A 27,981-nucleotide genomic window follows, 5' to 3' on the forward strand; every position below is an offset into this window, starting at 1 on the left:
TTCTTTACATATTCTCACACAATTTATCTTATACAGATTCCTTTTTTTTATTGCCCTTAAGAAGGTGGTAGTGAGCTGCCCCCTTGAACTGCTGCAGTCCCTGTGGTGTAGATAAACCCACACTGCTGTTAGGGAGGGAGTTCCAGGATTTTGACCCAGCAACAGTGAAGGAACAGTGATATATTTCCAAGTCAGGACGGTGAGTGACTTGGAGGGGAACTTCCAGGTGGTGGTGTTACCATGTATCTACTACCCTTCTCCTTCTAAGTGGTAGCAGTTTTGGGTTTGGAAGGTGCTGCCTAAGGAGCCTTGGTGAGTTTCTGCAGTGCATCTTGTGGATGCTGCACATTGCTGCCACTGTTCGTTGGTGGTGGAAGGAGTGAATGTTTGTGGAAGGGGTGCCAATCAAGCGGGCTGCTTTGTCCTGGATGGTGTCAAGCTTCGTGAGTTGTTGGAGCTGCACTCACTAGGCAAGTGGAGAGTATTCCACTACACTCCTGGCTTGTGCCTTATAGATAGTGGACAGGATTTTTGGAGTCAGGAGATGAGTTACTCGCCGCAGGATTCCTAGCCTCTGACCTGCGCTTGTAGCCGGAGTATTTATGTGGCTAGTCCAGTTCAGTTTCTGGTCAATGGTAACCCCCCCCCCAGGATGTTGATAGTGGGGGGATTCAGTGATGGTAATGCCATTGAATGTCATGGGGCAATGGTTAAATTCTCTCTCTGCCTGGTACTTGTGTGGTGTGAATGTTACTTGCCACTTGACAGCCCAAGCCCAGATATTGTCCAAATCTTGCTGCATTTGGACATGGGCTGCTTCAGTATATGAGGAGTCGCGAATGGCGTTGAACATTGTGCAATCATCAGTGAACATCCCCACTTCTGACCTTATGATGGAAGGAAGGTCACTGATGAAGCAGCTGAAGATGTTTGGACCTAGGACACTACCCTGAGGAACTCCTGCAGTGATGTCCTGGTACTGAGATGATTGACCTCCAACAACCACAACCATCTTCTTTTGTGCTAGGTATGACTAACCAGTGGAGAGTTTGCCCCCTGATTCCCATTGACTGCAGTTTTTCTGGGGCTCCTTGATGCCACACTCAGTCAAATGCTGCCTTGATGTTAAGGGTAGTCACTCTGGACAAAATAAAAACAGAATTACCTGGAAAAACTCAGCAAGTCTGGCAGCATCGGCGGAGAAGAAATCAGTCAACGTTTCGAGCCCTCATGGCCCTTCAGCAGAACTGAAGCATAGTTTCAACAAGGGAGAAATATAAATTGGTTTAAGGTGGGTGGGGGGGAAGAGACACATTGAGGGTGTGGTGTGAGCAGATAATCAAAAGATGTCAGAGACAAAAGGGTCAAAGAGGTGTTGAAGGTGGTGGTCTTTGTCTGAGAAAAGTGCTAATTAAGAATGCAAGACAGGCATTCTTAATTCTTGCATTCTTAATTAGCACTTTTCTCAGACAAAGACCACCACCTTCAACACCTCTTTGACCCTTTTGTCTCTGACATCTTTTGATTATCTGCTCACACCACACCCTCAATGTGTCTCTTCCCCCCCACCCACCTTAAACCAATTTATATTTCTCCCTTGTTGAAACTATGCTTCAGTTCTGCTGAAGGGCCATGAGGGCTCGAAACGTTGACTGATTTCTTCTCCGCCGATGCTGCCAGACTTGCTGAGTTTTTCCAGGTAATTCTGTTTTTATTTTGTTTTGGATTTCCAGCATCCGCAGTAGCTTTTAGCTTTTTGTTTTTATCTTTGTAGTCACTCTGGAGTTCAGCTATTTTGTCCATGTCTGAACCAAGGCTATAATGAGGTCAGAAGCTGAGTGACCCTGGTGGAACCCAAACTGAGTGTCAGCCGGTTATTGCTAAGCAATGCTGCTTGATAGCACTGTTGATGACCCCTTCCATCACTTTACTGAAGCTCGAGAGTAGACTGATGTGGCCGGGTTGAATTTGTCCTGCTTTTTGTGTACAGGACATACCTGGGCAATTTTCCACATTGCTGGGTAGATGCCAGTGTTTTAGCTGTACTGGAACAGCTTTAGGGGCACGGCAAGCCCTGGAGCGCAAGACTTCAGTACTGTTGCCGGAATGTTGTCAGGGTATACTGCCTTTGCAGTATCCAGTGCCTTCATCCGTTTCTTGATATCACGTGGAGTGAATCGAATCGGCTGAAGACTGGCATCTGTGATGCTACCATCCACTCGGCACTTCTGGCTGAAGATTGTTGTGAATGCTTCACCCTTATCTTTTGTACTGATGTGCTGGGCTCCTTCATCATTGAGGATGGGGATATTATTGGAGCCTCCTTCTCCAGTGAGTTGTTTAATTGTCCACCATCACTCATGACTGGATGTGGCAGGACTGCAGAGCTTAGATCTGATCCATTGATTGTGGAATCACCTTAGCTCTGTTTATCACTTTCTGCTTATGCTGTTTGGCACGCAAGTAGTCCTGTGTTGTAGCTTCACCAGATTGACACCCCATTTTTAGGTATGCCTGGTGCTTGTTCCTGGCATGCCCTCCTGCACTCTCCATTGAACCAGGGTTGATCCCGTGGCTTGGTGGTAATGGTAGAGTGGGGGGTATGCTGGGCCATGAGGTTACAGATTGTGGTCGAGTACAATTCGGGTGCTGCTGATGGCCCACAGCGCCTCATGGTTGCCCAGTTTTGAGTTGGTAGATCTGTTTGAAATCTATTCCATTTAGCATGGTGGTAGTGCCTCACAATACAACGGAGGGTATCTTCAATGTGAAGGCGGGATTTGTCTCCACAAGGACTGTGCTGTGGTCACTCCTAACAACACTGTCATTGACAGATGCAGGTAGTTTGATAAGAAGACGCCAAGTATGTTTTTCCCTCTTCTTGATTCCCTCACCACCTGCTGCAGACCCAGTCTAGCAGCTATGTCCTTTAGGGTTCAGTCTGTGGTGGTGCTACCAAGCTACTCTTGGGTGATAGACATTGAAGCCCCCCCACCCAGAGTACATTCTGCGCCCTTGCCACCCTCAGTGCTTTCTCCAAGTGGTGTTAAACATGGAGGAATACTGATGCATTAGCTAAGAGGGGTGCGGTACGTGGTAATCAGCAGGATGTTTCCTGGTCCATGTTTGACCTGATGCCATGAGACTTCATTGGATGTTGACGAGTCCCACGGCAACTCCCTCCCGACTGTGTACCACTCTGCCGCTACCTTTGTTGGATCTGTCCTGCACGTGGGACAGAACATACCCAGGGATGGTGCTGACGGTGCCCAGGGCATGATTTGTAAGGTACGATTCCGTGAGTATGACTATGTCAGGCTGTCGCTTGACTAGTCTGTGAGACAGCTCTCCCAATTTTGGCACAAGCCCCCCAATGTTAGTAAGGAGGACTTTGCAGGGTCAACAGGACTGGGTTTGCCGTTGCCGTTTCCAATGCCTAGGTCGATGCTGGGTGGTCCGTCCGGTTTCATTCCTTTTCATTGAACTTTAGTGGTTTGATACAACTGAGTGGCTTGCTGGGCCATTTCAGAGGACGTTTAGGAGTCAACCACATTGCTGTGGGTCTGGAGTCACATGTAGGCCAGACTAGGTGAGGACGGCAGATTTCCTTCCCTAAAGGACATTAGTGAACCAGACTGTTTTATAACAATCAACAATAGCTTCATGGTCATCATTAGACTTTGAATTCCAGATTTTTATTGAATTCAAATTCCACCATCTGCCGGGTTGGGATTCGAATCTGGGTCCCCAGAGCACTACCCTGGGTCTCCTGAGGTACCAATTTTTTGTTCACTGTTCTATTTAAAAGGCACTCAATTGCAAATAAAATTATTCACTTTCCTGTCGAACAATACATTTGATAGATTCACAGGATGTAGACAAACACTTGTCTCTAATGCATAGCAAAGTATCTGTAGAGAGTGAACTGATTGGACAATATACAGAAACTCACATTCACTGAAGAGTATTTAATCCAAAACCAGAAGAGGAGCTAATCCTTAGGGAGACCGACACAACAGGATTATTTTTGGCAGTCGTTCCATCTCTGCTGCTAGCTCTGTTAAGGTGCTCAAGCTCAACAGTTTTTATTATTTTTATGATTCTAGGTATGTCAATCCTGAATAAATCAAAGTGGAAAGGTGGAACACTGCAGATTGAATTAGCCAAAGAATGTTTCTTACATAAGTGAGTGTTATTCAGTAAACATCTTCCAGATTGCTCATTTTTGCTTGTTTTTATTGTCTGCAAAGTTCAAAGAGTGTTGCATTCTTAAAATGTCTTTTGAGAATTTATTCTTCAAAACTTTTCAACACTATCTTTTTCAAAGGATGGAATTTTGTCCAGTTCAATTTGTTTACATCAATAGAAATATTAGTTTACTAATTGATGTTTGGTAGATATATATTTATATTGCAACTTGCTAGGGGATAACAATCATTTCTGTTCCAGAATTATCCTCCTCACTGCTGAGGAAAACACTTGTTCCAATTCCATTGGCATCTGTTTCTTTTTGTTTTCCAGTGCAGACTAAATAAATTAAATCTGAAAATTAAAATTTTGCAAATGAACATTCCAATTTGAATTATTAAATAGATTCTTTAAATTCTAACTTTTATCTTGTGGGTGTTACATAAGAAAGCCATGGGTTCAAAAGCTACTTCCCAAAGCTTTCTAGGCCTTTGCAGAGAATAAAAGTTCTGAAATAATGCCGAGAGGTGATGATTGTTGTGTAGTTGAGTTTCCAAAAATATGCTTAATAAAGCACAAGTTAGACTTGTTCGTAAAATTAAAGCTGATAGAACTAAAGGGAGAAAAGCAGTGTGGATCCGAAATTGACAAAGGGCAGAAGGCAGAGAGTAATGTTGGATGGTTGTTTTTCAGACTGAAAGCAATATACCTTGGTCAGTGTTAGGACCATTTTTTTTTTTGTATATATTAATGTCCTGGACTTGGGTATACAGGTCATAATTTCAAATTTTGCAGCCAGCATGAAACTTAAATGCAGCCAACAACGAAGTGTGTCATCATAGGCTTCAGGAGGACATGGGCAGATTGATGATGTAGGCAGGTACATGGCAGATTAAATTTAATGTACCAAAATGTGCACTGGTACATTTTTGGTAGCAAGAATGAGGAGAGACAATATAAAGGAAATAGTTCAATTTTAAACAGGTTGTCGTATCAGGGTCCGAGGGGTCTATGCACACAAATCTTTGAAGGTTGCAGGTCAAGCTGAGCAGGCTGTTGAAAAGGCATACAGGATCCTTGACTTTATGAATAAAGGCATACAGTGTAAAAATGAAGTAGTTATGCTAAACCTAGCTGTAGTATTGTGTTCAATTCTTTTTGTGTACTGGACAACTACATGTGCAGCAAGTGCTGTCAGCCGAGCAGCTCTAGTTCAAGGTTTCAGAGCTTGAGCAGCAAAATCAGGATGATCAACTTTTGGGGAATGAATTAATGGATACTTTGGCATCCGAGGCAGGGGTGGAGGGTGTTCTGGTGGACCTGTCAGAGGGTGGGGGCGGAGGGGTGTGGTTTGTGAGTCTGTGATAGCATGGGCACTAGCAACCAGGAGGAGAGTGCATTGCACAGGAGCAAACTTCGATGAACGAGAATGCTAGACAAGTGGTGTCCCAAATGCAGATAGCCTAGGATGACGCCTCACATACGGGACAGTCCCAGAAAATCTAAATTCCCAGGGGCGGTGTGGAGGTTGATCAACCTGGCAGCAGCTGGTATTGCCGCAGTACGCCTGCAAGGCTGTGAGTTATATGAATAGTACATTTCTGAAGGTCCGCGCCCTACAGCTTAATGGTGTTGACACAGATAGGGAGTGGGTGAGAGCCAGACAGTGAAAAAGGACCAGACAAGTAATGCAGGAGTCCACTGAGTGAATCTTGTTCTATGACGGTATTCAGTTCTGAACGTTGGTGGGAGTAGTGATTCATCTGGGGAGTGCAGCCAGATCCAAGTCCACAGCATACAGAGGGATATCAGAGTGGTTGCAGAGCATTCTGAACAAGGTGGGTGAACAGCCTGATGTCATGACCCATATTAGTACCAATGACATAGGTCGAAAGAGGAATGAAATACTAAAGGAGATAGGGAGGAAACCATCAAGAAGGACCTCAAGTGAAGTAATCTCTGGATCACTCCCGGTGCCATGTTCTCATGAGTATAGGAAAAGGATAGAGGAGATGGATGCATGGCTGGAAAGATGTTGCAGAAGAAAGATCTTTAGATTCCTGGGACATTGAGATTTGATAGTGGTGATCATGAAGGTTATTGTTGAGTAAATGAGGAGAAACTGTTTTCAGTGGCAGAAGGGTCAGAGGACAGAGATTTATGGTAATTGGTAAAAAAAAAGGTGACATGAGGGAAAGAAACACTATAAGTTAAAATCAAAAATAAAAGCAAGAAACTGCAGATGCTGGAAATCCAAAACAAGAACAAAAATAAAAATACCTGGAAAAACTCAGCAGGTCTGACAGCATCTGCACAGGGGAATACAGTTAAAGTTTCAAGTCCGTATGACTCTTCAACAGAACTAAGGAAAAATAGAAGAGGTGAAATAAAAGCTGGTTTAAGGGGGGTGGGACAAGTAGAGCTGGATAGAGGGCCAGTGATAGATGGAGATTGTCAAAAGATGTCATAGACAAAAGGACAAAGAGGTGTTGACAATAAGTTGTTGTGATCTGGAATGCACTGCCTGAAGGATGGTGGAAACAGATTCAACAACAATCTTCAAAGGGGAATTGGATAAATACTTAAAGGGGAAAATTTTGTAGGGTGATGCGGAAAGTGCAGGGTGTGGGACTAGTTCTACTGAAGGCATGATGGGTGTATGACCCCTTCTGTACTGAATAATTCAATTCTTTATATCACTACATATTTCAGGAATAAATTGGGAATTTAGTTTTTGCACTTTCTTCTTTAAAAAAAATGCAAGTTTTTCCGAAACTCAGTTTTGCGTTACCTGTTATAGGCTTGCTCAAGAGCGACAGGATGCAGCTAAAAATAAGCACAAACCTCAAGTTGATAGTGTAGCAAAAGTGGTAGAGTCTCTGAAGAAAGCTGGTGTTGAAAATTTCAAGATCAGATCCGCTGTACCAGGAACTGAAGTGCCTGAACACAAGGTAAGTGATAATTTTTTCAAATTGTCTTGATGTAAAACTTAATTTTGTATCAGTTAATTTCTGAAATATTCTTAACTAAATTGAAATTCAGTAAAATAGTGGATAATCCAGTGTGATACAGTAATCTGATTGTTAGAGGCTTTGAAAAGTATTGAGATCATCTTATCCCACCTATAGAGAAAAGCATAGTTCCCCCATTGGTCTAAGGTCTAACCAGTGATTTATAAAAGTATACCATCGTTTCCTTGCTTTTGCACACAATCTTTGTATTGTCAACGACTAATGGTATATTTCTAAACCACCATGATGTAGGTTATGTATTGGTGGAACTGCCACAAAAACATGAGTGTGACTAAATGCTATCCTACTTATGTATCAAATAAAGGACTTAAATTTTTTATCCTTCAGGACTGGATTGTGAGCAAATTTGGAAGAGTGTTGCCCATTCTTCATCTACGACAAAAAGATCAGAAGAAAATATCCTTTTCTTCAATAAAGCTGTAACAGAGGTGGATGGGGAAAATACTCAAAAGTTGTTGAGAAGAAAAAAACAGAAAATTACCATGAGGTTCTAGAAGTTGGATGCCCTGGATGGGTTTCCTGTTACTTAGACATCTATAAAGCAAGCACTTAAATTTCGATACTCTCATTTCCTCTTTCCTGCAAAGTGTTCTCTGGTTTTATGTAAAATGTTTCAAAATGTTTCTTTTCTCATTTACACTGGCCATCTCCATCAAGAAAGTGAACAACTGAGGCCTGATATACAGCAATTCCCTTCAGACTGTCTAGCACTGCGCTGCCGCCTCTATTGGGTGTGTCCTGCCTGTAGAACAGGACATTACCAGAGATGGTGACAGTGCTGCCTGTGACATTGGCTGTTAGGTAACATAGGAAACACAGCAGTTAATTTATGGATAGCAAGGTCCCACAAACATCAATGAGATAATAATCAAATGATCTGTTTTAGCAATGTTGATTGGAAGATAAATATGGGTCAGAGCTTTGATATAATCTCCCTGCTCTTGTTCGAAGTAATGCCATGCGATCTTTTATGCCCACCTGAGAAGGCAGATGGACCTCAGTGTAACATTTCTCTAAAAAATGGCATCTCTGATAGTACTGTACTGGAGTGTTAGCACCCTTAATGCTACACTGGAATGTCAGCCTAGATTTTTGTGCTCAAGTCACTAGAGTGGGAATGAGCACATAACTATCTGTGGTGAGTGATAAAATTGAGCCACAGTTAACGCCACTGAGTGCAGTTCTAATTAGCATTAAGAAATAAATGTACATTCTAACCTCCAAGGTATCATTCATGTTCTACAGTGCTTTATAATCCTTTTGAAAATGAAAAGAACTGAAGAAATTGCAAAACAAAATACTGCTGATGCTGGAATCTGTACTAAAAAGGAAAATGCTTGAAATACACAGCAGGTCAGGCAACATCTGTGGAGAGAAACAGAGTTAAAGTTTCAGGGACGTGACCCTTAATCAGAACTGGTGAAGAGTCATCAACCTGAAACCTTACTTCTGTTTCTCTTTACAGATGCTGCTTGACCTGCTGAGTATTTCCAGCATTGTCTGAAGAAATTACACATTAATGTTTTGTGTTGTTTTTTATATTGGTTAAATTAGAAATACTCTGCCAGACATTTCTTAACTAGTTTCACATATTAAAGTATGATCCTTCTAAATATTGTCATAACATCAAGAAACTTGATGAGATGTCAAATTTGGAAATCAAAACCTCAGTAACCAACCTGACATGGCACCTTGAAGAACCAGATGATGAGGAAATGAGTAAGAAAAGACGAGGGGACTTCCCTACTCCTACGCAGCCTGTTAAGAGAAAGAAGCTATCTGTCAACAAATACAATATGGAGGATTCCAGTGATTCTGACAGCAATTTCCAAGCAAATAAAATGTCTTCAAACACAGTTGAACATTGTGGCAAAAGAGGATTTAATAAGGATGAGTTGATTGGTGCGACAGGGAGCAGGGTTATTTTCTCTAAATCTGCTCGTTGTGCAGCTTCCATGAATCAAAACTCTGGCAGACAAGAAACTATTGCCTCTAACAAAAGCAATACTTGGTCTAAAGCTCAAGTGACATATTGTGATTCTGACTCTGAAGAACTGGAATTGATTATTGAAAGAGAGAAAATTAAAATTGAAGAGCTTAGTCAGACAGATGAAAAACCACAAGACATGCCTTTGGAGGTGGTTGGTAAAGATTACGTTTTAAAACATCAAACTCATTGGGCATTAAATGACTCAAAGAAAGACATGTTGAAAGACATTAGCATTAATCACACGTTAAATGACAGTGGTAGTGAATCTGATTCTGCTGACACTGATGAAATTATCTCTACAAAAATGATTCCTTCCAAAGGCTTTCCAAAGACAAAATCTAGTAAAAAACCAGATTCAGAGAACTCCAAGACTGAAGGTGATCCTATGAAAGAGGAGTCTGAATCTAATAGTAATATCAGTAATGAAGATTTGGAAGAAAAGAGTTCTGAATCCAATTTGGATTCTGATTACGAAGAAATGATCAGTAGCTGTTACCGAATAGACCTGTCACTAACTGATCTTGAACAGCTGGCAAATAGTTCTTCGAAAGCTAAGAAAGAAAACAGCGATTCAGAAGAAGAAAGTGAATTGGACTTTCCTAAAAGAAACTCATTACAGCCTCCTGAAGTAAACCCATTGCCATCTGCTTCAGGTGCAAAAATTTCCCAGAGCATGCCTGTCTTGAAGGAAAATACCATACATAATAGCATGGTATCAGCTATTCAGGATGAAGACAGCAGTGACTGTGAAATAACACCAAACAAACAGCTGATTAACCCACCTCCTTTTAAAGGCACACAGTGCCTCTTCAAGGTAATGGAAGAAAATAGCGAAGGAGATAAAGTAATGAGTGATCAATTCCTTTGGAAAGAGAAGAGGAAGTTGGATAAAGAATCATGCAGTGATTCTGCAACCCCACCTGTTAACAAAAAACAGAAAATTCATCAAACTAACAATGTGCTATCCTCTGATTCTGATAATGATGTGAAAAGTAATTGTAAGCCACCACCATTTAAAGGAACAAAATCTCTTCAGTTCAACACAACCACAATGGACATTCCTAGCCACAGGCTTCACCTTGGTGTATCTGAAACTAAAGAAGAAAAGTTGCAATCTGGAATGCACAAACTGTGTAAGTCCACACTACTAAATGGAGATAAACACAGTGATTACAAAGACTCCAATGAAGAGATAAAAGCTGTAAAACAAAACATGGTGCATATAAAACCAACCAACTCTCCAAACATTGAACCCTCAGCTTTAATTATTGCTGAAAGCAGCCATGTGAAGGAAAAGAGAGAATATAAAGTTCAAATTGATGGAGGGCATGCAAAGTGTTTATTGATTAAAAACGAACCAAACATTTCCCTCAGCATTGAGAATAATGCTTGTGGTTTAGCTGCAGGAGTTCCTCGAAATTTGGATAAACATTTATTGGACAATCAGAAAAGACTGGCTGCATTACACGAGAAACAGAAAGGGACTGAAATGCAGAAGAAACTCATTCAGGGGGCCCTCTCCAATTTGGTATGTTAGAAATGTTCAATTCAATTGTTCCTTAATTTAAAAAAGATTGATTTCATGCAGTCTACTAATTATTATTATTTTCTCCTAATTGCTTGCTTCATCAGCCAAGAATAACTTTCTTTTTATTGTTGATTATATTAACTGCTGTAAATCCATTATATCGGTCATTCCAGTGACTTCCTACAATAGGAGCCTGCATTTTTAAACATCATTTTAAAGACTTGCACAAGGTGTGATTTGTCCCATACATTTTACTGTATATTCATAAGCATGCAAAACATCAATAATGCATACCGCAATTTAAACCTCCAAGCAGCAGCACAGTCATAAATGTGTTGACTCAGAATAAAGAATTAGACTTGTGTAAGGCTTGAGTGTGAATTCTTCCCCTCTGATTCCCCATGTGCTGGTTACTCGATCTTAGCCAGGCCATTTGAAGAGGCATCAGCAGCTTGAAAGGAAACAAGTACACAGGCCAATGTGTTTCTTGGTCTTTTGCCTTCTTTTGTTCACATCTGAAACATTCTAAACTGACTGAGATAAGAAGATTAAGAGTACTACTAAGATAACCATTAGGGCAGTAAAAGGCAGAATGTTTCTTTGTATTTGATGTACTTCTACATTTTTGAAATTTATTTTGCTGTTGAAGTAGTAAGCACCAATTTTAATGACCCAGTGGATCTTTTATGGACTAATTATCCAAGAACAAGAGATAATTTAAAGGGGAACAGGGTGAATCCATTGCCTTCAGTTGAAGTCAAAGGACAGCCTTTTAAACACTTGAAAGTCCTATAGGAAGTCCCTTGAGACAATCTGCTGTCAAGTCTTAAAATAATATTTTCAATACCATACCTTTTGGCCTAAAGGACAGTGAGCTGCAAGAGGTCCATTTAACTTGTTTATACTTTGATTATTACTTGATATTTTATAATCTTGTTTCACTTACTGATAAGATTGGCTAAGTTTTATCCTAGGGATGTCCAATGTAAAATTTGAAAGTGGGGAGGAAATTGATGTAGTTAATTGCGTGATTTTGTGCACAAAGAGAGACACATTTTTGACAGTGATTGCTTTTCCAAAAGACGCCAACATTCAAGTGGAGTTTCTTATCTCCACTTTGCCTTTTGCTATCTATTCTCAGGCAGACTGAAACCACAATTAACTGACTGTACAGCTCTCCTGGGCAAGAAAGGATACATTGCAGTAGGTGTCATGAAAGGGGAGGAAATTAATTTAAAAGCCCTTTAACGTTCACCTTAACAAGAAAATATCAACAAGCTGTACTAAGAAGGATTGGAAATGACAGTCCAAATGCCTAAAAATTTGCTTATCCATAATTTCTTTCCCCTTTCCTCAAGATGGACTGGTGCAAATTTAGAGATTTTGTACAATAAATAATTGCTAATTTTCTTCCTTTTATTTACTTCGCTTCATTATGACCTCTAAGTGCCATGCAATCTCTCCATTTCCCCTCCCTTTAACCTCTAAACAAAAATGCATTTTCATTTATAGGACCGTCAGAAACCTGACAAAGGGAAGCACGTTGTCTTTGATTTTGAAGAAGAGAGTGAAAACAGGGCACTGTTTGAAGATATTAGAGGCAGTTCTAAAACAGAAAATGCAAACCTATCAGCGGAAGAAGGTGAAGAAAGCAAAGAAAAATGGCATGCTGCAAAAGTAAGCTTTTGTTCTGTGTTTCATTCATATTTTGGGCATATTTTTGTGGGTTTGCCATGGTGAAAGTTATCGGCAATTGTAATTCTCAGCATTAAGCTGTCCTGGTTCAGGTATAACACGACTGGTTGCAGAATAACCCAATGCATTCTGTAATAACAATGTACTTTATTTCTCAATCTCAAAATTAATCCCAATGTGGCCTGCTTGAAGTCTTTTCTATTTCTCATGAAAGTAAATTTTGAGTTCAGAGACTGCCAGCTGTATTGCATTGTAAAAAATTGTATGGTAAGAACCTGAATCCCCAAAGAATTGGATTGAAGCTTTCTACAGTCATTCGACTACAATACTTTAATTTAAGTTGAGATGCATTGTTTTGATTTCACTTGCAATTTTAGCCCCTCCTTTCCTATTCACAAGTCAGTTGACTACTTACTGAGGTACAGCAACAAAACTTAAAACTAATAAGTATTTTCAACAAAGACAAACATCCCAGCATCCTTCATAGAGGTGCAATCAGACAAAAATGGAGGCTGAGCAAAAGAAGGAGCTATTAAGAGAGATAACCAAGAGCTTAGTCAAAGAGGTTTAAGAAGGGTTACAAGTGGATAGCTGAGAGTGAAACCAAATGAGGACAATTTCACTGAGCTGGACAGTGGAGTAGAGGTGCCGGACGGTATGATCAACCATGTCAAAAGCTGCAGAAAGGTTAAGGAGGGATAAAATACCACAATCAGTCACAGAAAATGTCGTTCATATCTTGGTTTCGGACTATTTCAGTGCTGCAACAGAGATGGAAACTCCAGAGATTCAAACATGGAGTCGCAGGAAAGATGGGCATGGATTTGGGAGGTGACAACATGTTCACGAAATTCTGAAAAGAAAGAGGCTGGAAATAGGGCAGTAGATCACAAGGACAGAAGAGTCAAGGATTTTTTTTGGATGATTGTTACCTATTTTAAAGCAAGAGCGACAGTACCTGAGAAGAGAACTTCATCTAGTGATGAAGGCTAAACCAACTTTCTGCTAGACATGGTTGACTAAAAGAATGAAGATGGGGACAACTGGGAGAGGAGAGAGTAAAGGTTTATTGGGATTATGGGCAAAAAAGTTGACATCAGGGAATAATTGAGGAAATCCGTGGTTTTTGAAGTATTTTGACAAATGCAGAGCAAGGGCTCAGCAGTAGGGATTTGGAAAGTAGTTATAAGTGACTTGAGGTTTTTTTTACAGGGATGGACACAATGATACGTTGGAAAGGGTAGGAGAATATTGGTGATGATGGTTCAGAGATAGCCTTGCCTGTGATAGCAACCTGAGGAGTAGAGAAACCAGTTCCACAGGCATTCCTTGATACGTCATTCAAGTGGACATTTCATGTGTACTAAGATGATGAATGTTGACAGGCTATCTTGCAAATGAGGCATCACAGTCAATCCAATCCAGTCCTTGCGTAACATCCATATGTTCATTTTCAGCAGGGATGGCTGAATAGAAGTTTAGAGTGAAAACTTTGACCCATTGACACCGCACCCCCTCACCTCATCCGCCATCTCCCATAACAATGAAGCCTGCCAAATCCTCAGCTGAGATGTAGACTGGAGCTCTAACCTGCAACCTTCCTGTCCTTCTGAATTAATTGTTCAATAGGGTAAACTAGCCTTCGAATCTGAAGAGTATAGTTTGTTTTTGTGAAAGGGAAATCATATTTAACCAATTAAGGGGAAACCAGTAGATGTACTATACTTAGATTTCCAGAAGGCATTTTATAAGGTGCCACATCAAAGGTTATTGTGGAAAATAAAAGCTCATGATGTAGGAGGTAATATATTAGCATGGATAGAAGATTGGCTAGCTGGCAGAAAACAGAGAGTAGTCATAAATAGGTATTTTTCTGGTTGACAGGATGTAATGATGGTGTGCCACAGGGATCGTGAAGCTTGGGCTTCAACTATTTACAATTTATATAAATGACTTGGATGAAGGGACCGAAGGTATGGTTGCTAAATTTGATGATGACACAAAGATAGGTAGCAAAGTAAGTTGTGAAGAGGACATGAGGCTACAAAGGGACACAGATAGGTTATGTGAGTGGACAAAGATCTGGCAAATGTCAAACTGTCCATTTTGGCAGGAAGAATAAAAAAGCATTTATCTAAATGGTGAGAGATTGCAGAGCCCTGATTCATAGGGATCTGGGTGCCCTAGTGCATGAACCACAAAAAGCTAATATGCAGGTACAGCAAATAATTAGGAAAGCAAATGGAATGTTATTTTTTATTGCAAGGGGAATCGAATGTAAAGGTAAAGAGGTTATGCTTCAGTTGTACAGGACACTGGTGAGACCACATCTGGAGTACTGTGTAAATTATTGGTCTCCTTATTTAAGGAAGGATGTAAATACGTTAAAAGCAGTTCAGTGAAGGTTTACTAGACTAATTCCAGGAATGGGCGGGTTGTCTTATGAGGAAAGGTTAGACAAGCCAGGCTTGTAACCACAGGAGTTTAGATGAGTAAGAGATGACTTGATTGAAACATATAAGATCCTGAGCGGCATTGACAGGTTGTATGTGGAGAGGATGTTCCCTCTTGTGGGGGAATCTAGAACAAGGGGTCACTTTTTAAAAATAATGGGTCACCCATTTAAGACAGAGATGAGGAGAAATTTTTTGAGGGTAGTGAGTCTCTTTCTCTTAGGGCAGTGGAAGCAGAGCCTTTGAATATTTTTAAGGCAGAGGTAGATAAATTCTTGATAAACAAGGGATGAGAGGTTATTGGGGGTAGGCGGGAGGTTACAGTCAGATCAGCCATGATCTTATCGAGTGGCCGAGCAGGCTCACATCTGCTCCTAATTCGTTTCTTCATATGTTTTAAGTTTACTTCCCTCGTGACCTCCTTGAGTTGGTAACCCTATTGCAGGGATAGTTTCATATGTGCCAGCCACTCTCCTGTATCTTGCATGAGTGACCATTATTCTTGTGTGAGACTTATCAATGAGTATTGGCAGACTATCCAATAAGACAGTTCATGATCACGAACCTAATTCTGTTTTTGCCCAACATCCACACAACAACCATCAGACCTAGCTAGTTACTGATCAGGAGTTTGAATTCTAGCTACTTTTTTTTTTTGCAAAGGAACCAATTGGAATACTTATGCGACAAGAGCCTTCCTTGTCTGCATGTCTCTGGGGCTTTACCTCTGAGTGCAGACAGTTAAGCATTTTTGAAGAAATTTGCTATGTTAATTTTGATGCTTTTCTAAGCTGAATGAGTATGTGAAGGTGTCCTGTGTCTTTAACTCCTAGTTCCACAAATTAAAAAATATGGTACAGAGCTTCCAGTCTAGCATTCCTAAAATCAGCTCTTCTGAGATTTTTAAAGTTTGCCTCAGTCTTAATGTTAGATGTTCAAACTTTTCAAAAGATTTTATCTCCTCCAAATAACTCCTAGCAGGACAGTAGCTTGCTTTATTATAAACTAAAGGATTTCAATTTCAATTCCTTCTAAATTTACCTCAGGTTTTTGAAAGTCGAACCATTGGGAAATTATTTGATAGTGAGGAGGAGGAGGATGATGAAGGTGACAGAGATGAAGAACACAATGGAAGATTCAAAATTAAGCCTCAGTTTGAAGGAAAAGCCGGTCAGAAGGTAAGAAGGATATTGAATATAAGAAACGGTGTCTGAATGCTTCAGAGGCATTTTTTGTACATTGCAGTGCACAAAAGGATTAAAAATTTGAATTAGTAATTGTTATCAATTTATGCTAATACGATTGCTTCACGGAGTAATAAACTCATCATTGTTCCTGTTGATTACAGGGTGTAGCTCTGGAAAGATAAGCTGACCCAAATTAACAGCATATATTCTTTGCTCCTAAATGGAATGAAAATTCTGCTTATTTGTATTTATATTGCAAGTAATTACAACCATATTTTCTTATTAGCTAAATAAGTTGTTTTGTTTTTCATATCCAAAGATATTTTAAGTATTTTTTTTCTTCCCGGCCTGGATGAATGACCCTTATTCTGTGCCTGCTTCATTCTTGGACAATGGTGAAATGAAGGGCATTTCTAGTAATCAATATGAAATTCTTTGATCAGTATGTGTAAAGCATTTTTTTGCTTGCATCCTACAACAGTTTAAATCATATTTATTGATTTGTTGAAGTCTAACAGGAATTGAATTCAGATAAATCATGTAACATATTAAAGAATTGTACCACTCAATGGTAAGATACAGACTTGTGGCCATAACTCTCTTGCAAGGTTCTGCCTGGGATATCTGAGGCACAAACTGAAATGAAATGTAAGGGAGCAGAATTATCCTGGACTGCTCTTGTACACACCTTGGTTGATTAGCAAAGTGAAATTGAAAAGTGTGGTAATGGGCTGCTTGCATGTCCTTTTGACTAAGAATTGAGGTGAGGAACTTAAAGGTTACGATGTTTAGTTTACTTTTTAAAGTTATTATATGCTGTTTTACAGTTGTTGGCCTTACAATCACGATTTGGGACCGATGAAAGATTTCGCATGGATGAACGATTTTTGGAAAGTGAAGAAGAAAATACAGGTAACTGTGACGAAGTTCTATGAATTACAGTTTTTTTGATCATTTTACTAATCATTGAGTTTAGCTAAGTTTATTCTTCAAAATGTCTTGCCGACGAATGTAGGTATAATGCTACCTGAGATGTTCAGTCCTTGGAACTACAGAGTTGTGGAAAAATGTGAAAAAAAAGCTAAAACAGATTCTTACCATCGAAGGGAAAGTTACCACAACATGAAGCTTTCATCCCACCTCATCCTTTGTCTTCCAAAGGAACATCAGATAGTCTGCACCACACATTTTGTATCAGACAATTGGTAAATGGCAGGTTTGTGAGTGCCAACATCTCCACTTTTTATCTGGAATGGGGCACTGGTTGTTCAGGGCACACAGTTGTCACTAGGTGGCACAATTTCATGTACTGCAAAGCAGTAGAGACAGGAACTTTATTGTAATCGGTGATCATCAGAGAGCAGAAATATTCTTTTTGGAGGGTGATGGGAAGAACAAGACCCTATTCAGGCCATGAAGGGAGTGTTGTATGAGAATGGAGACCAAAATTCAACCAGGGTTCAAAACTCTTGATTGCTATCCAGTAATCCTTGCTGTGTATTTGAATACCAAGTGAAGACAAGGTTAGGCATTTTAATAGGATCTCTTAGAAGGAACATATTTTTATTGCAGAAGGACCGGTTACAGTTAAAAGCCAATATTCTGAGGATGAAAAGTTTGCTGAAGAGAAAAAGAGAGCTTTGAACATCTTAAAAAGTGTTATCCAAGTCAGTGATGAAAAGACTGAAATCAGGAAAGAACAAGCAAAATTCAAAAATTTCAGGTATGTATTGATCGAATGACTTTCATTCTTTTGTTCATGCAGAACTAGTCACTGCCTAAAATGATTAATTTCCCAATCTGATTCCAGAGCATCTTTTAATAAAGGTTAAGTCCGATGGTAAGTGAGCAATATTGCACAATTGCTCTCTTAAGTCTCTGGTTAAAATATGGTAGTGAGGTAACTGCAAACCATAAGACCATAAGACATAGGAGCAGAAATTAGGCCCTTCGGCCCATCGGGTCTGCTCCGCCATTCAATCATGGCCTCAAACTGAGGTCCATCCATCAAAATCTCTATTATGTTGCAGGCAGTGGATTGCAATTTCACTTTTATGCAAGCATAGAGCTCTGTTCCTCAGCCTGTAAATATTTTTGAGAGCGTAGATCGAAGCACCTGTTTTTCTCAAAACATTAAAGACTCCGCAATAGATTTATGAAGCGGTAATGAGGTCTGATGGGTATTATCTGGGCATTTTTAAACTCAACCTCATGTTGCATTGAAATTAGGCTCCACTGGGTACCTCAGAATGGTTTGAGACAGTTTCCCAAAGGAACCAAATTACACTACTTCATAAGAAACATGAAAATGTAGTCCAGCTGCACCTTTGATCAAGTTTCATTGTATTTGTACCTGCACATTCTCATTAAAATGTAACAAACTACCATCTTCTCTCATTCTACTTAAGTTTTACAAAAGTAAAGCATTTAAATCACAGCCTTTTTTAAATTGGTACTGTAACCTACATGCACTTACAATTTCACAATTTTATAGTATCTGCTGTAATTTTAAAATTAGATGTCTATCAATATTTTGCTCTACAATGTTTCTTTCAGAGATGTCTCTGCTCTGCATTATGATCCCACAAGAGAAGACCATATAGTCTATGAAAACAACGTTGAGGAATCCAAGAAAGAAAGGTATTTTTTAAAACTGAAATTGCTGTATGAAGTAATTCATGGTAATCTAGAATTATATACTGATCATCTACCCTTAACTTTTTGTTCTCAAATATAAAAACATAATTCTCTTTCTGTAGTTTGGGCAATTGTCAGTTCAGAGTGCTTATCAATACTATCATTTAATTGTGACATTTATTTAACAATAAACATGATCTTTGTGATAAAATAAGGCCTTGTTGCAGGATGTACAACAAAAAATGGTGACAGCCTTTCCTCCTGAAATTTGAATAAAGTTGTGTGGGTGACATAATGCACTGATGGTTCAAAACATAGCACTACAGAATAGGAAGGTACGGGTTTGTGGTTGAGAGTTCTTAATCTGGGTCAGGTTTGTGCCAATTTAGGATTTTTCCCAACCCTCCCAGTCAAACCAGCCACGAACTTCACAAAGATAATTAAGATGGGCAATAAATGCTGGCATCGTCAGTGACACCCACATCCCATGAAGAAATAAAGAAAAACTGGAACAGAACAATTGGAAAACTGAGGATGAATTCAATAGAAGAATCCTGTTTATCTGATTTTGTATTTCACAATATTACGCATTCTAAAATCAATAAAATACAATTCCTTACACGATATGCTAACACTGCAATTTTCAGAAATAACTTTCAAACTTTCACTTTTTAATTTATGAAGGATAGTTCACTTTCAAATTAAAGAAAACAGAGTGTAAAACATGCAATTACCGCACATATTAAAGTTGAGTTATATCACTTCTTAAAAACTCAACTAAATCACTATAGATTTTCTAGTATTTCTTGCCTTTAAAACCTCCAGTCTCAACAAATCCAATACTCTTCTGGCTGGCTTCCCATCTTGTAAGCTCTGTAAACTTGAGTTCATCCAAAACATTGTTGCCCGTATCCTAACTCGCACCCAAGTTGCATTGACTTATCACCTCTGTGCTCCCTAGCCTACATTAGCTCTCAGTTCAACAAAGCTCTGATTTTAAAATTCTTGTCTACAAGTCCCTCCATTTCCTTGTCCCTTCCTATCTCCGTTAACTCCTCTGTCCATTAAACGCTCATATTTCTGCACTGCCCCCAATTCTGGCTTCTTATGCTTCCCTGATTATCATTGATCCACCATTGACAGCCATGCCTTTAACTGCATCAGCCCCCAGTTCTGAAATGCCCCCCCCATAAACATCTCCACTTTTCTACTTCTGTCTCCTGGTTTACAATACTCCTCCTTTACAATGCTTCTCAAGAGCTACATCTTTGATAAAACTTTTGGTCACCTGTCATAATGTCTCCTTATCTGGCTCGGTGCCAGTTTTTTCTATAATACTCCAGTGAAGCACCTTGGGACATTTTACTGTGTTCAAAGCATTATTTAAATGCAAGTTGTTGTTGTATATGAGTATATTTTTCAATACTGGAAAGATTTTAGTGGTTAAGTTTAAAATTGACTCGATATGAATATCGGAGTAAAGGACTTTAGTATTATCTTTTCATTTGATAAAATATATATGATAAATATAACTGAGGCAACATTGTGCACATAGAAACATTATTCTCTTTGTGATGATTCAGTTGCACTCTGGTTTGCATCAAAGATGGAGACCAATATGTGACATTTAAAAATGAACTTCAATGCAGTTAAGTTGATTCATTAGAAGGCAGTTGAAACAAACAATCTCTCAGGAAAATAATATGATCAGAGTCAATAACCTTGAAAAATGGCTGGTAAGTTATAAGGCTAGCAAAACCATGGTAATTGTTGTGGCTGGTGAACCTAGATTGTGACAACTGTTATCAGGATCAGCTAGACGTGAAAGTGATTTCCTGATTGTTCCTCTTTATTTTCCTTTTGCATTAGTGTCTGCTCATGCTTTTGATAACACTTCCATTCAGAACATAGGGACACAGGAATTAGAAGCAGGAGTACGCCATTTGGCCTATCAAGCCTGCTCCACCATTCAAACAGATCATGGCTGATTGTTGCAGCACTTGACTAGTTACAACCTGCTGACATGAAAGTGGTTTTATCATTTATATTTATCTTCTTTATCCATTTATGAAGGATGTTCTCTAGGTTTCTTCTAATGAAGGTTCAATCTAGTCCCAAAATTGATTTCTTTCCTCTCTTGACCACTGCCTCATGCCATCTAACACTGACCCGATAATTAACATTAATTGTCCAAAATGACTATATTCAAAACATCCGATTACTTTTAAAGTTGAAGTGCAAACATGTAAGTATAATAAAGCCACTAAGACAAGCAAATGCACTTATGCCATCACAGTAAACCTTTGTAAATGGTTTGAACTTGTATATCAGTATTTTCACAATACTGGTATACAATAATGTGACAAAGATCATCAAAATTCAAATTCATTAAAACAAACAGGCAAGACCTATATTTCATTCTTCAACAACCCCACGATAATGCCCCATTTATGCATACTCTGTATCCTGTTTGGTGACCATTTTCTCAATGTATGGTTCAAGATTGTGTGTTAGAAACTCAACATGTGGCATATATTAACTCTAGAAATCTGATTTGAAATGTGTGTACCATGACTGGAAGATAATTTGGCAATTAGGTATCTGGGACAATTTCATCAAATTTAATTTATAACTTATTTCATAAATGTTGCAGCAAATCAGAAAAAAGAAAAAGGAGAGAAGAGGCCGAGAAGCTTCCAGAAGTATCAAAAGAAATCTATTATGATGTTAATATGGGCTTGAAAGAAATGTTCAGTTCCAGTACTAAAGAAAAAGAAGTAGCATGGGATATGGAAGATGACAGAAAGGTTCAAGATGAACCTTCTGAACCTACTGAGACTCAGACCACCCAGCACACTTCTGATTGCCTTTCCAGTAGTAATCTGAAAAAAGATTCAGCTGATTTTACATTTTCATTTTTTGAGGCTGCAACTCCTAGCAGTCAAAAACCAGGTAAAATTATTTCTTTATGACTAATGTTGAATCAACAAACAGAAAACTTGTGTACATTTTGCACTAATACTGTGATTTTTGAATATTTTTGCTGATCAGCTTTGGGGAATAGAACATCTCTATTCTGATACCAGGTTTCAGCTTTGAGTGATCCTAAGTATGTTCACAGGTTAGAAGCCCAATAAAATTCCTTCTGGCAAGGCACAGCAATCTCAGTTGTCACCCCTGGATCAGTGGTAGCATTCTCACTTTTGGGTCAGCATGTTGTGCATTCAGGCCCCACTCCAGAGACCTAAACACGATAAGCTAGGCTGACACTTCATTTCAGTACTGAGGGAAGCGCTGTCTTTCAGTTGAGACATAAAACCGAGCCCCAATTTGCTCTCTTAGATGAATGTAAAAGTTCTCCTGATACATTTTGGAGATCAATAGAGAAATTCTCCTCTGTGACCTAGACAATATTTTTATCTTTCAATCAACATTGCTAAATGGATTATCTGGTCATTAAATCATTCCTGTTTTGGGATCTTGGTGTGTGATACCGTGTTTCCCTATGCAACAACTATGATGACATTTCATCGAAGTATTTCATTGACAGTAAAGTGCTTTGGGATACCCAGACCTTGTGGAGTGAATTATATAATTGCAAGTTAATTTGTTATTTTTTTAAAAATTTTTTCTGAAAAGAGTAACCTTGCTCCATGAGCCTGAATATTTCTATCCTTATACCTGCCATTTTGAGTGAGGTTACTGGCCTGTATATAAAAATCTACCAAATTATGAGCAGTTTGCACTAGGTATCAGTGCACATTGAATTAAGATAATTCAATGTCCTTTTGCATAGAGCAAAACATCCTAAAACATTTAAAGCAGACTGGTTAATAGATAACAAACAGCAAGTCGTAGAGAAGATGGGAAATATAACATACGAACATACAAATTAGGAGCAGGAGTAGGCCACTCGGCGCCTCGAGCCTGCTCCACCTTTCAATAAGATCATGGTTGATCTGAATGCATCCTCAACCCCACATTCCTACCTACCCCCAATAACCTTTCACCCCCCTTATTAATCAAGAACCTATCTAGCCCTGTCTTAAAAATATTCAAAGACTCTGCTTCCACTGCCTTTTGAGGAGCAGAGTTCCAAAGACACAGAGAGAAAATTTCTCCTCATCCCTGTCTTAATGAGTTACCCCTTATTTTTAAACAGTGACCCCTAGTTCTAGATTCTCCCACAAGAGGAAACATCCCCTCCACGTCCACCCTGTCAAGACCCCTCAGGATCTTAAAGGTTTCAATTAAGTTGCCTCTTACTCTTCTAAATTCCAGTGGATACAAACCTAACCTGTCCAGCCTTCCCTCATAAGACAACCCGCCCATTCCCAGTATTAGTCTACTAAACCTTATCTGAACTGTTTCTAACGCATTTACATATTTCTTTAAATAAGGAGACCAGTAGTGTACACAGTACTCCAGATGTGGTCTCACCAATGCCCTGTACAACTGAAGCATAACCTCACTACTTTTGTAATCAATTTCTCTCTAAATAAATGATAATATTCTATTAGCTTTCCTAATTACCTGCTGTACCTGCATACCAACCTTTTGTGATTCATGCACTAGGACACCCAGATCCCTCTGAATCTCAGAGCTCTGCAATCTCTCACCATTTAAATAATAAGCTTCTTTTTCATTCCTCCTGCCAAAATGAAAGATTTCACATTTGCCCACATTATTCTCTATTTGCCAGATCTTTGCCCACTCACTTAACCTATCTTTGACACTTTGTAGCCTCTTTACATCCTCTTCATAATTTACTTTCCTACCTATCTTTGCGTCGTCAGCAAATTTAGCAAACATTCCTTCGGTCTCTTCATCCAAGTCATTTTCATAAATTGTAAAAAGTTGAGGCCCCAGCACTGATCCCTGTGGCTCATCACTCGTCACATCCTGCCAACCAGAAAAAGACCCATTTGTGCCAACTCTCTGCTTCCTGTTAGCCAGCCAATCTTCTATCCATGCCAATATGTTACCCCCTACACCATGAGATTTTATTTTCTGTAATAACCTTTGATGTGGCATTTTATCAATGCCTTTGGGAAACTAAGTACAGTACATCCACCAGTTCCATTTTATCCACAGCACATATGACTCCTTCAAAGAACTCCAATAAATTGGTTAAACATGATTTCCCTTTTACAAAACCATGTTGACTCTGCCTGATTGTCTTGAATTTTTCTAAATGCCCTGCTATAACATCTTTAATATTAGCTTCTAACATTTTTCCTATGACAGATGTTAGGCTAACTGGCCTATAGTTTCCTATTTCTGTCTCCCTCTCTTTTTGAATAAAGGAGTTATATTTGCTATTTTCCAACCTAATGGAACCTTCCCCGAATCTAGGGAATTTTGGAAAATTAAAACCAGTGCATCAACTATCTCATTAGTCACTTCTTTCAAGACCTTATAGTGAAGTCCATCCGGACCTGAGGATTTGTCAGTCTGCAGCCCCAACAATTTGCTCAATACCACTTCCCTTGGTGATTGTAATTTTCCCGAGTTTCTCCCTCCCTTCCATTTCCTGATTTACAGCAATTTCCGAGATGTAACTTGTGTCCTCTATAGCGAAGACTGAAGCAAAATACCTGTTTAATTGGTCCGCCATCTCTCTACTTTCCATTATCAATTCCCCAGACGCACTCTCTATAGAACTAACGCTCATTTTGTTAACTTTTCTTATTTAAATATCTATAGAAACTCTTACTTTACGTCTTTGTATTACTAGCTAGCTTTCTCTAATTTTTCCCTCCTTATTAATCTGTTTGACATTCTTTGCTGTTTATGCTCTTTCCAATCTTCTGACCTGCCACCTGTCTTTGCGTAATTATATGCTTTTTCTTTAAGTTTGATACTGTCTTTAACTTTTTTAGTTAACCACAGATGGTGGGCCCTCCCCTTGGAATTTTTCTCACTCATTGGAGTGTATATATTCTGTGTAATGTGAAATATCCCTTTAAATATCTGCCACCGAACCTCTATTGACACATGTCTTAACCTCATTTGCCAGTTCACTTTAGCTAGCTCAGTTTTCATGCCCTCATAATTGCCCTTATTTAATTTTAAAATACTAGTCTTGGGTGCACTCGTTTCTCACTCAAAATGAATGTAAAATTCAATCATATTATGATTGCTGCTACCTAGCGGTGCCTTCACTAGGAAATTGCTCAATGCCAGGTCTAGTATAGCCTGATCTCTAGAACATGCTGTTCTAAGAAACTATCTCAAAAACATTCTATGAACTCCTCATCGACGCTACCTTTGCCCATCTGATTTTTCCAGTCTATATGTAGATTAAAATCCCCCAGGATTATTGCTGTACCTTTCTGGCAAGCTCCCATTATCTCTTCTCCTATACTCTGTCCTACTGTGTAGTTACAATTAGGGGGCCTGCACACCTCTCCCATAAATGATTCATGCGTTTATCATTCCTCATCTCAACACAAACCACTTCTACATCCTGGTTTCCTGAATTTAGGTCATCCCTCTCTAATGTGCTAATACCATCATTAATGAACAGAGCCACCCCTTCACCTTTTTCTTAACTTCCTGTCCTTCCTAAATGTCACATACCCTTCAATATTCAGGTCCCAATCTATGTCATCCTGTAGCCATGTCTCTGTAATGGCTATCAAATCATACTTATTTATTTCTATTTGTGCTATCAGTTCATCTGTTTTGTTTCGAGTGCTATGTATGTTTAGATACAGAGCCTTTAGTTTTGTCCTTTTTATTATTTTTGTAGCATCTAGACTTATCTGCTGATTTACCCTTAGATATGTACTCTCTGTCCCTTCCTGTCACAGTCTGTTTATCATTTCCCATATTAATACCTGTCTCTCTTGCCTTGTCTCTACTATTTAGTATACCACATCTTCCCAAATTTGATCTCTTGTCCCCACTATTCAGTTTAAAACCCTCTCTACTTCCCTAGTTAGATAGCTCGTGAGGACACCAGCCCCAGCACGATTCATGTGTAGACCGTCCCAACGGTACAGATCCTACTTTCCCCAATACTGGTGCCAGTGTCCCACAAACCGAAACCCACTTCTCCCATACCAGTCTTTGAGCCACGCATTCATTACTCTAATCTGATTTGTCCTATGCCAATTTGCACGTAGCTGAGGTAATAATCTATCAATTATTACCCTTGAGGTTCTGCTTCTTAATTTGGTACCTAGCTTGTCATACTGACTTTGCAGAGGCTCCTTCTTCATCCTGCCTATGTCGTTGGTACCTACATGGACCACTGGATCCTCCCCCTCCCCTTGCAAGTTCCTCTCCAGCCCTAAGCAGATGTCCCGAATCCTGGCACTGGGGAGGCAACAAAGCCGTCTTCACTCTCGCTCTCTGTTACAGAGAACAGTGTCAATCCCCCTTACTATACTGTCCCCTACTACCACTACATTCCTTTTTGCCCTCCCGCCCCACTTGGATGGCTTCCTGTACCACAGTGCCATGCTCAGTTTTCTCCTCCACCTGCAGCCCCCACTCTCATCCAAACAAGCTGAGAGAACCTTGCACTCCTGCACTCCCGCCCTCTGGGTCCCCTTACCTGCCTCACTTGCAGTCACAGTCTCCTCTACCTGGCCACTGACCAAATCAGAAGACCCTATCCTAAGTGGTGTGACTGCCTCCTGGTATAAAGCATCCAGCTAACTCCCCCAATATCCCCAGCTTGATGTGTCACAGAGTCTGTAACTTAGCCTCCAGCTCAATGACTCTGAGCCGAAGTTCCTCAAGCCTCAAACACTGTAAACGTGTTTGCACAGGATCACAATGTTACTCAGGAGCTCCCACATGCTGCAGCCTTGACACATCAACTGTCCTGCCATCCTTAATGTGTTTTAAATAATTATTTAATTATATTAATAACTTATTCAATGTTTCTTTCTTATGTATTTTGTTAATTTTACCATCAGATTCTGCACTATTTTAAACCTTAGGGATAGAAAAGAACTTATCCACTCACCAGATACTCAACCAAATAACTAGCTCCTTTCCTGTAGTAGAGAAAAAAACAATTTCTATGGGGTGAGAAAGATAGAAAAAGGAAACGGAGTTGTTTGGGGAGAGGGGGAGTTCAGTGAAGCGGTAGAAGGAGTTGTTTTTCTACCGCTTCACTGAACTCCCCCTCTCCCCAAACTCCAAGTCTTCATTCAGTTAGCCAGCTGCACTCCCCTTTTTTTTTAATATGGAGAGAGATAAGAATGCAAAGCAAAACAAATTCCAGAATGCAAGAGCATATCGTGAAGACTCTGTTGTTGATAACGGACTGGAGGAAGGTGCATCAAGCAGTGAACCATGGTCAGAAGAATTAAGGATGCACAGTGGGATATAAGACTAGGGAAGGATGGAGGAATTTGAAGGAGAGGACTTAAAATATACATTATAATTAATATATCTATACAACTATCAGATCATGGAGTGAAATAAATATTGAGACATACGCATGGGATTAATAAAGAAGCAGAAATATCATAAACTTTACAACATTTGTTGTACTTCAAAAATCTATGCAATTTATTATAATGGAGCAGTTTGACAATCCACAATGTCATGGACAGAATTTGTGTTTCACTATTTTCCATGACCAAAGTGTTTGCATGCGAGGTGCGTTTGTGTTTTCTCACCCTGAGTGGTTGTCCAAATGTAAATAAGTCCAGCAGCAAGCTTTTAATGAGTTTTAAAATAAGGAAGATTATTTTTTATCCCACACTTATCTAGGAGGTTTAAAAACATGATGTCTCACTCGTTCGAGACTCACACATTATTAATTGCACAAAAATTCGATACAGGTGAAGAATAAAACAATATAATTACAATTTAGGATTATTTTGGTCTCTTTTGTAGCAGGCCTGTAGTTTATTAGATGAGCTGATACTTTGGCTGGAGTGAAGGTCTTAAAAAAACAGAGGATGCTCTGTAAGCTGCAAGGCTCCTTGCAGTTGAATTGCCAGGAGGTTGGGTTCAGGTGAACTTGAAGTTGGAACAGGTTGGAGAGAGAGTCCTCCCACTTTCATGATATTGCTGTTTATTACTTTGGCTGCTTAGTTGACTGTAGCTGGTTTGATGGCTTTCTGTTGGTCTCTCTCTGTCTCTGCAGAGCTGATCCTTGCTGTTTTAAAAGCAGGCAATAAACACAACTGTCTCACCCAAGTGACCTGTTACAAGTCCAAAGTCCTTTTTCAAACAAGGCATTGCATTAGGCTGATGAACATCCTGTGTTATAGCTTTTCTCACACAGTTTGAAACAGCCAAG

At 39.5% G+C, this 27,981-nt stretch overlaps 1 protein-coding gene across 1 annotated transcript in view; it reads left to right on the plus strand.

Annotated features, from left to right (window-relative positions):
• Positions 1-27,981, plus strand: part of nol8 (nucleolar protein 8) — a 56,281-nt gene that overhangs the window by 22,776 nt on the left and 5,524 nt on the right. Inside the window, exons 5-14 of the mRNA XM_078543382.1 lie at positions 4,107-4,185; positions 6,989-7,139; positions 7,548-7,616; positions 8,810-10,738; positions 12,251-12,415; positions 15,933-16,064; positions 16,901-16,985; positions 17,646-17,796; positions 18,630-18,713; positions 21,364-21,662. Of these exons, the coding sequence (XP_078399508.1) occupies positions 4,107-4,185; positions 6,989-7,139; positions 7,548-7,616; positions 8,810-10,738; positions 12,251-12,415; positions 15,933-16,064; positions 16,901-16,985; positions 17,646-17,796; positions 18,630-18,713; positions 21,364-21,662 (3,144 nt within the window). The remainder of the gene's footprint in view (positions 1-4,106; positions 4,186-6,988; positions 7,140-7,547; positions 7,617-8,809; positions 10,739-12,250; positions 12,416-15,932; positions 16,065-16,900; positions 16,986-17,645; positions 17,797-18,629; positions 18,714-21,363; positions 21,663-27,981) is intronic.

The sequence above is a fragment of the Cetorhinus maximus genome, chromosome 6, assembly GCF_964194155.1.
Source record: "Cetorhinus maximus chromosome 6, sCetMax3.hap1.1, whole genome shotgun sequence".
NCBI lineage: Eukaryota > Metazoa > Chordata > Chondrichthyes > Lamniformes > Cetorhinidae > Cetorhinus > Cetorhinus maximus.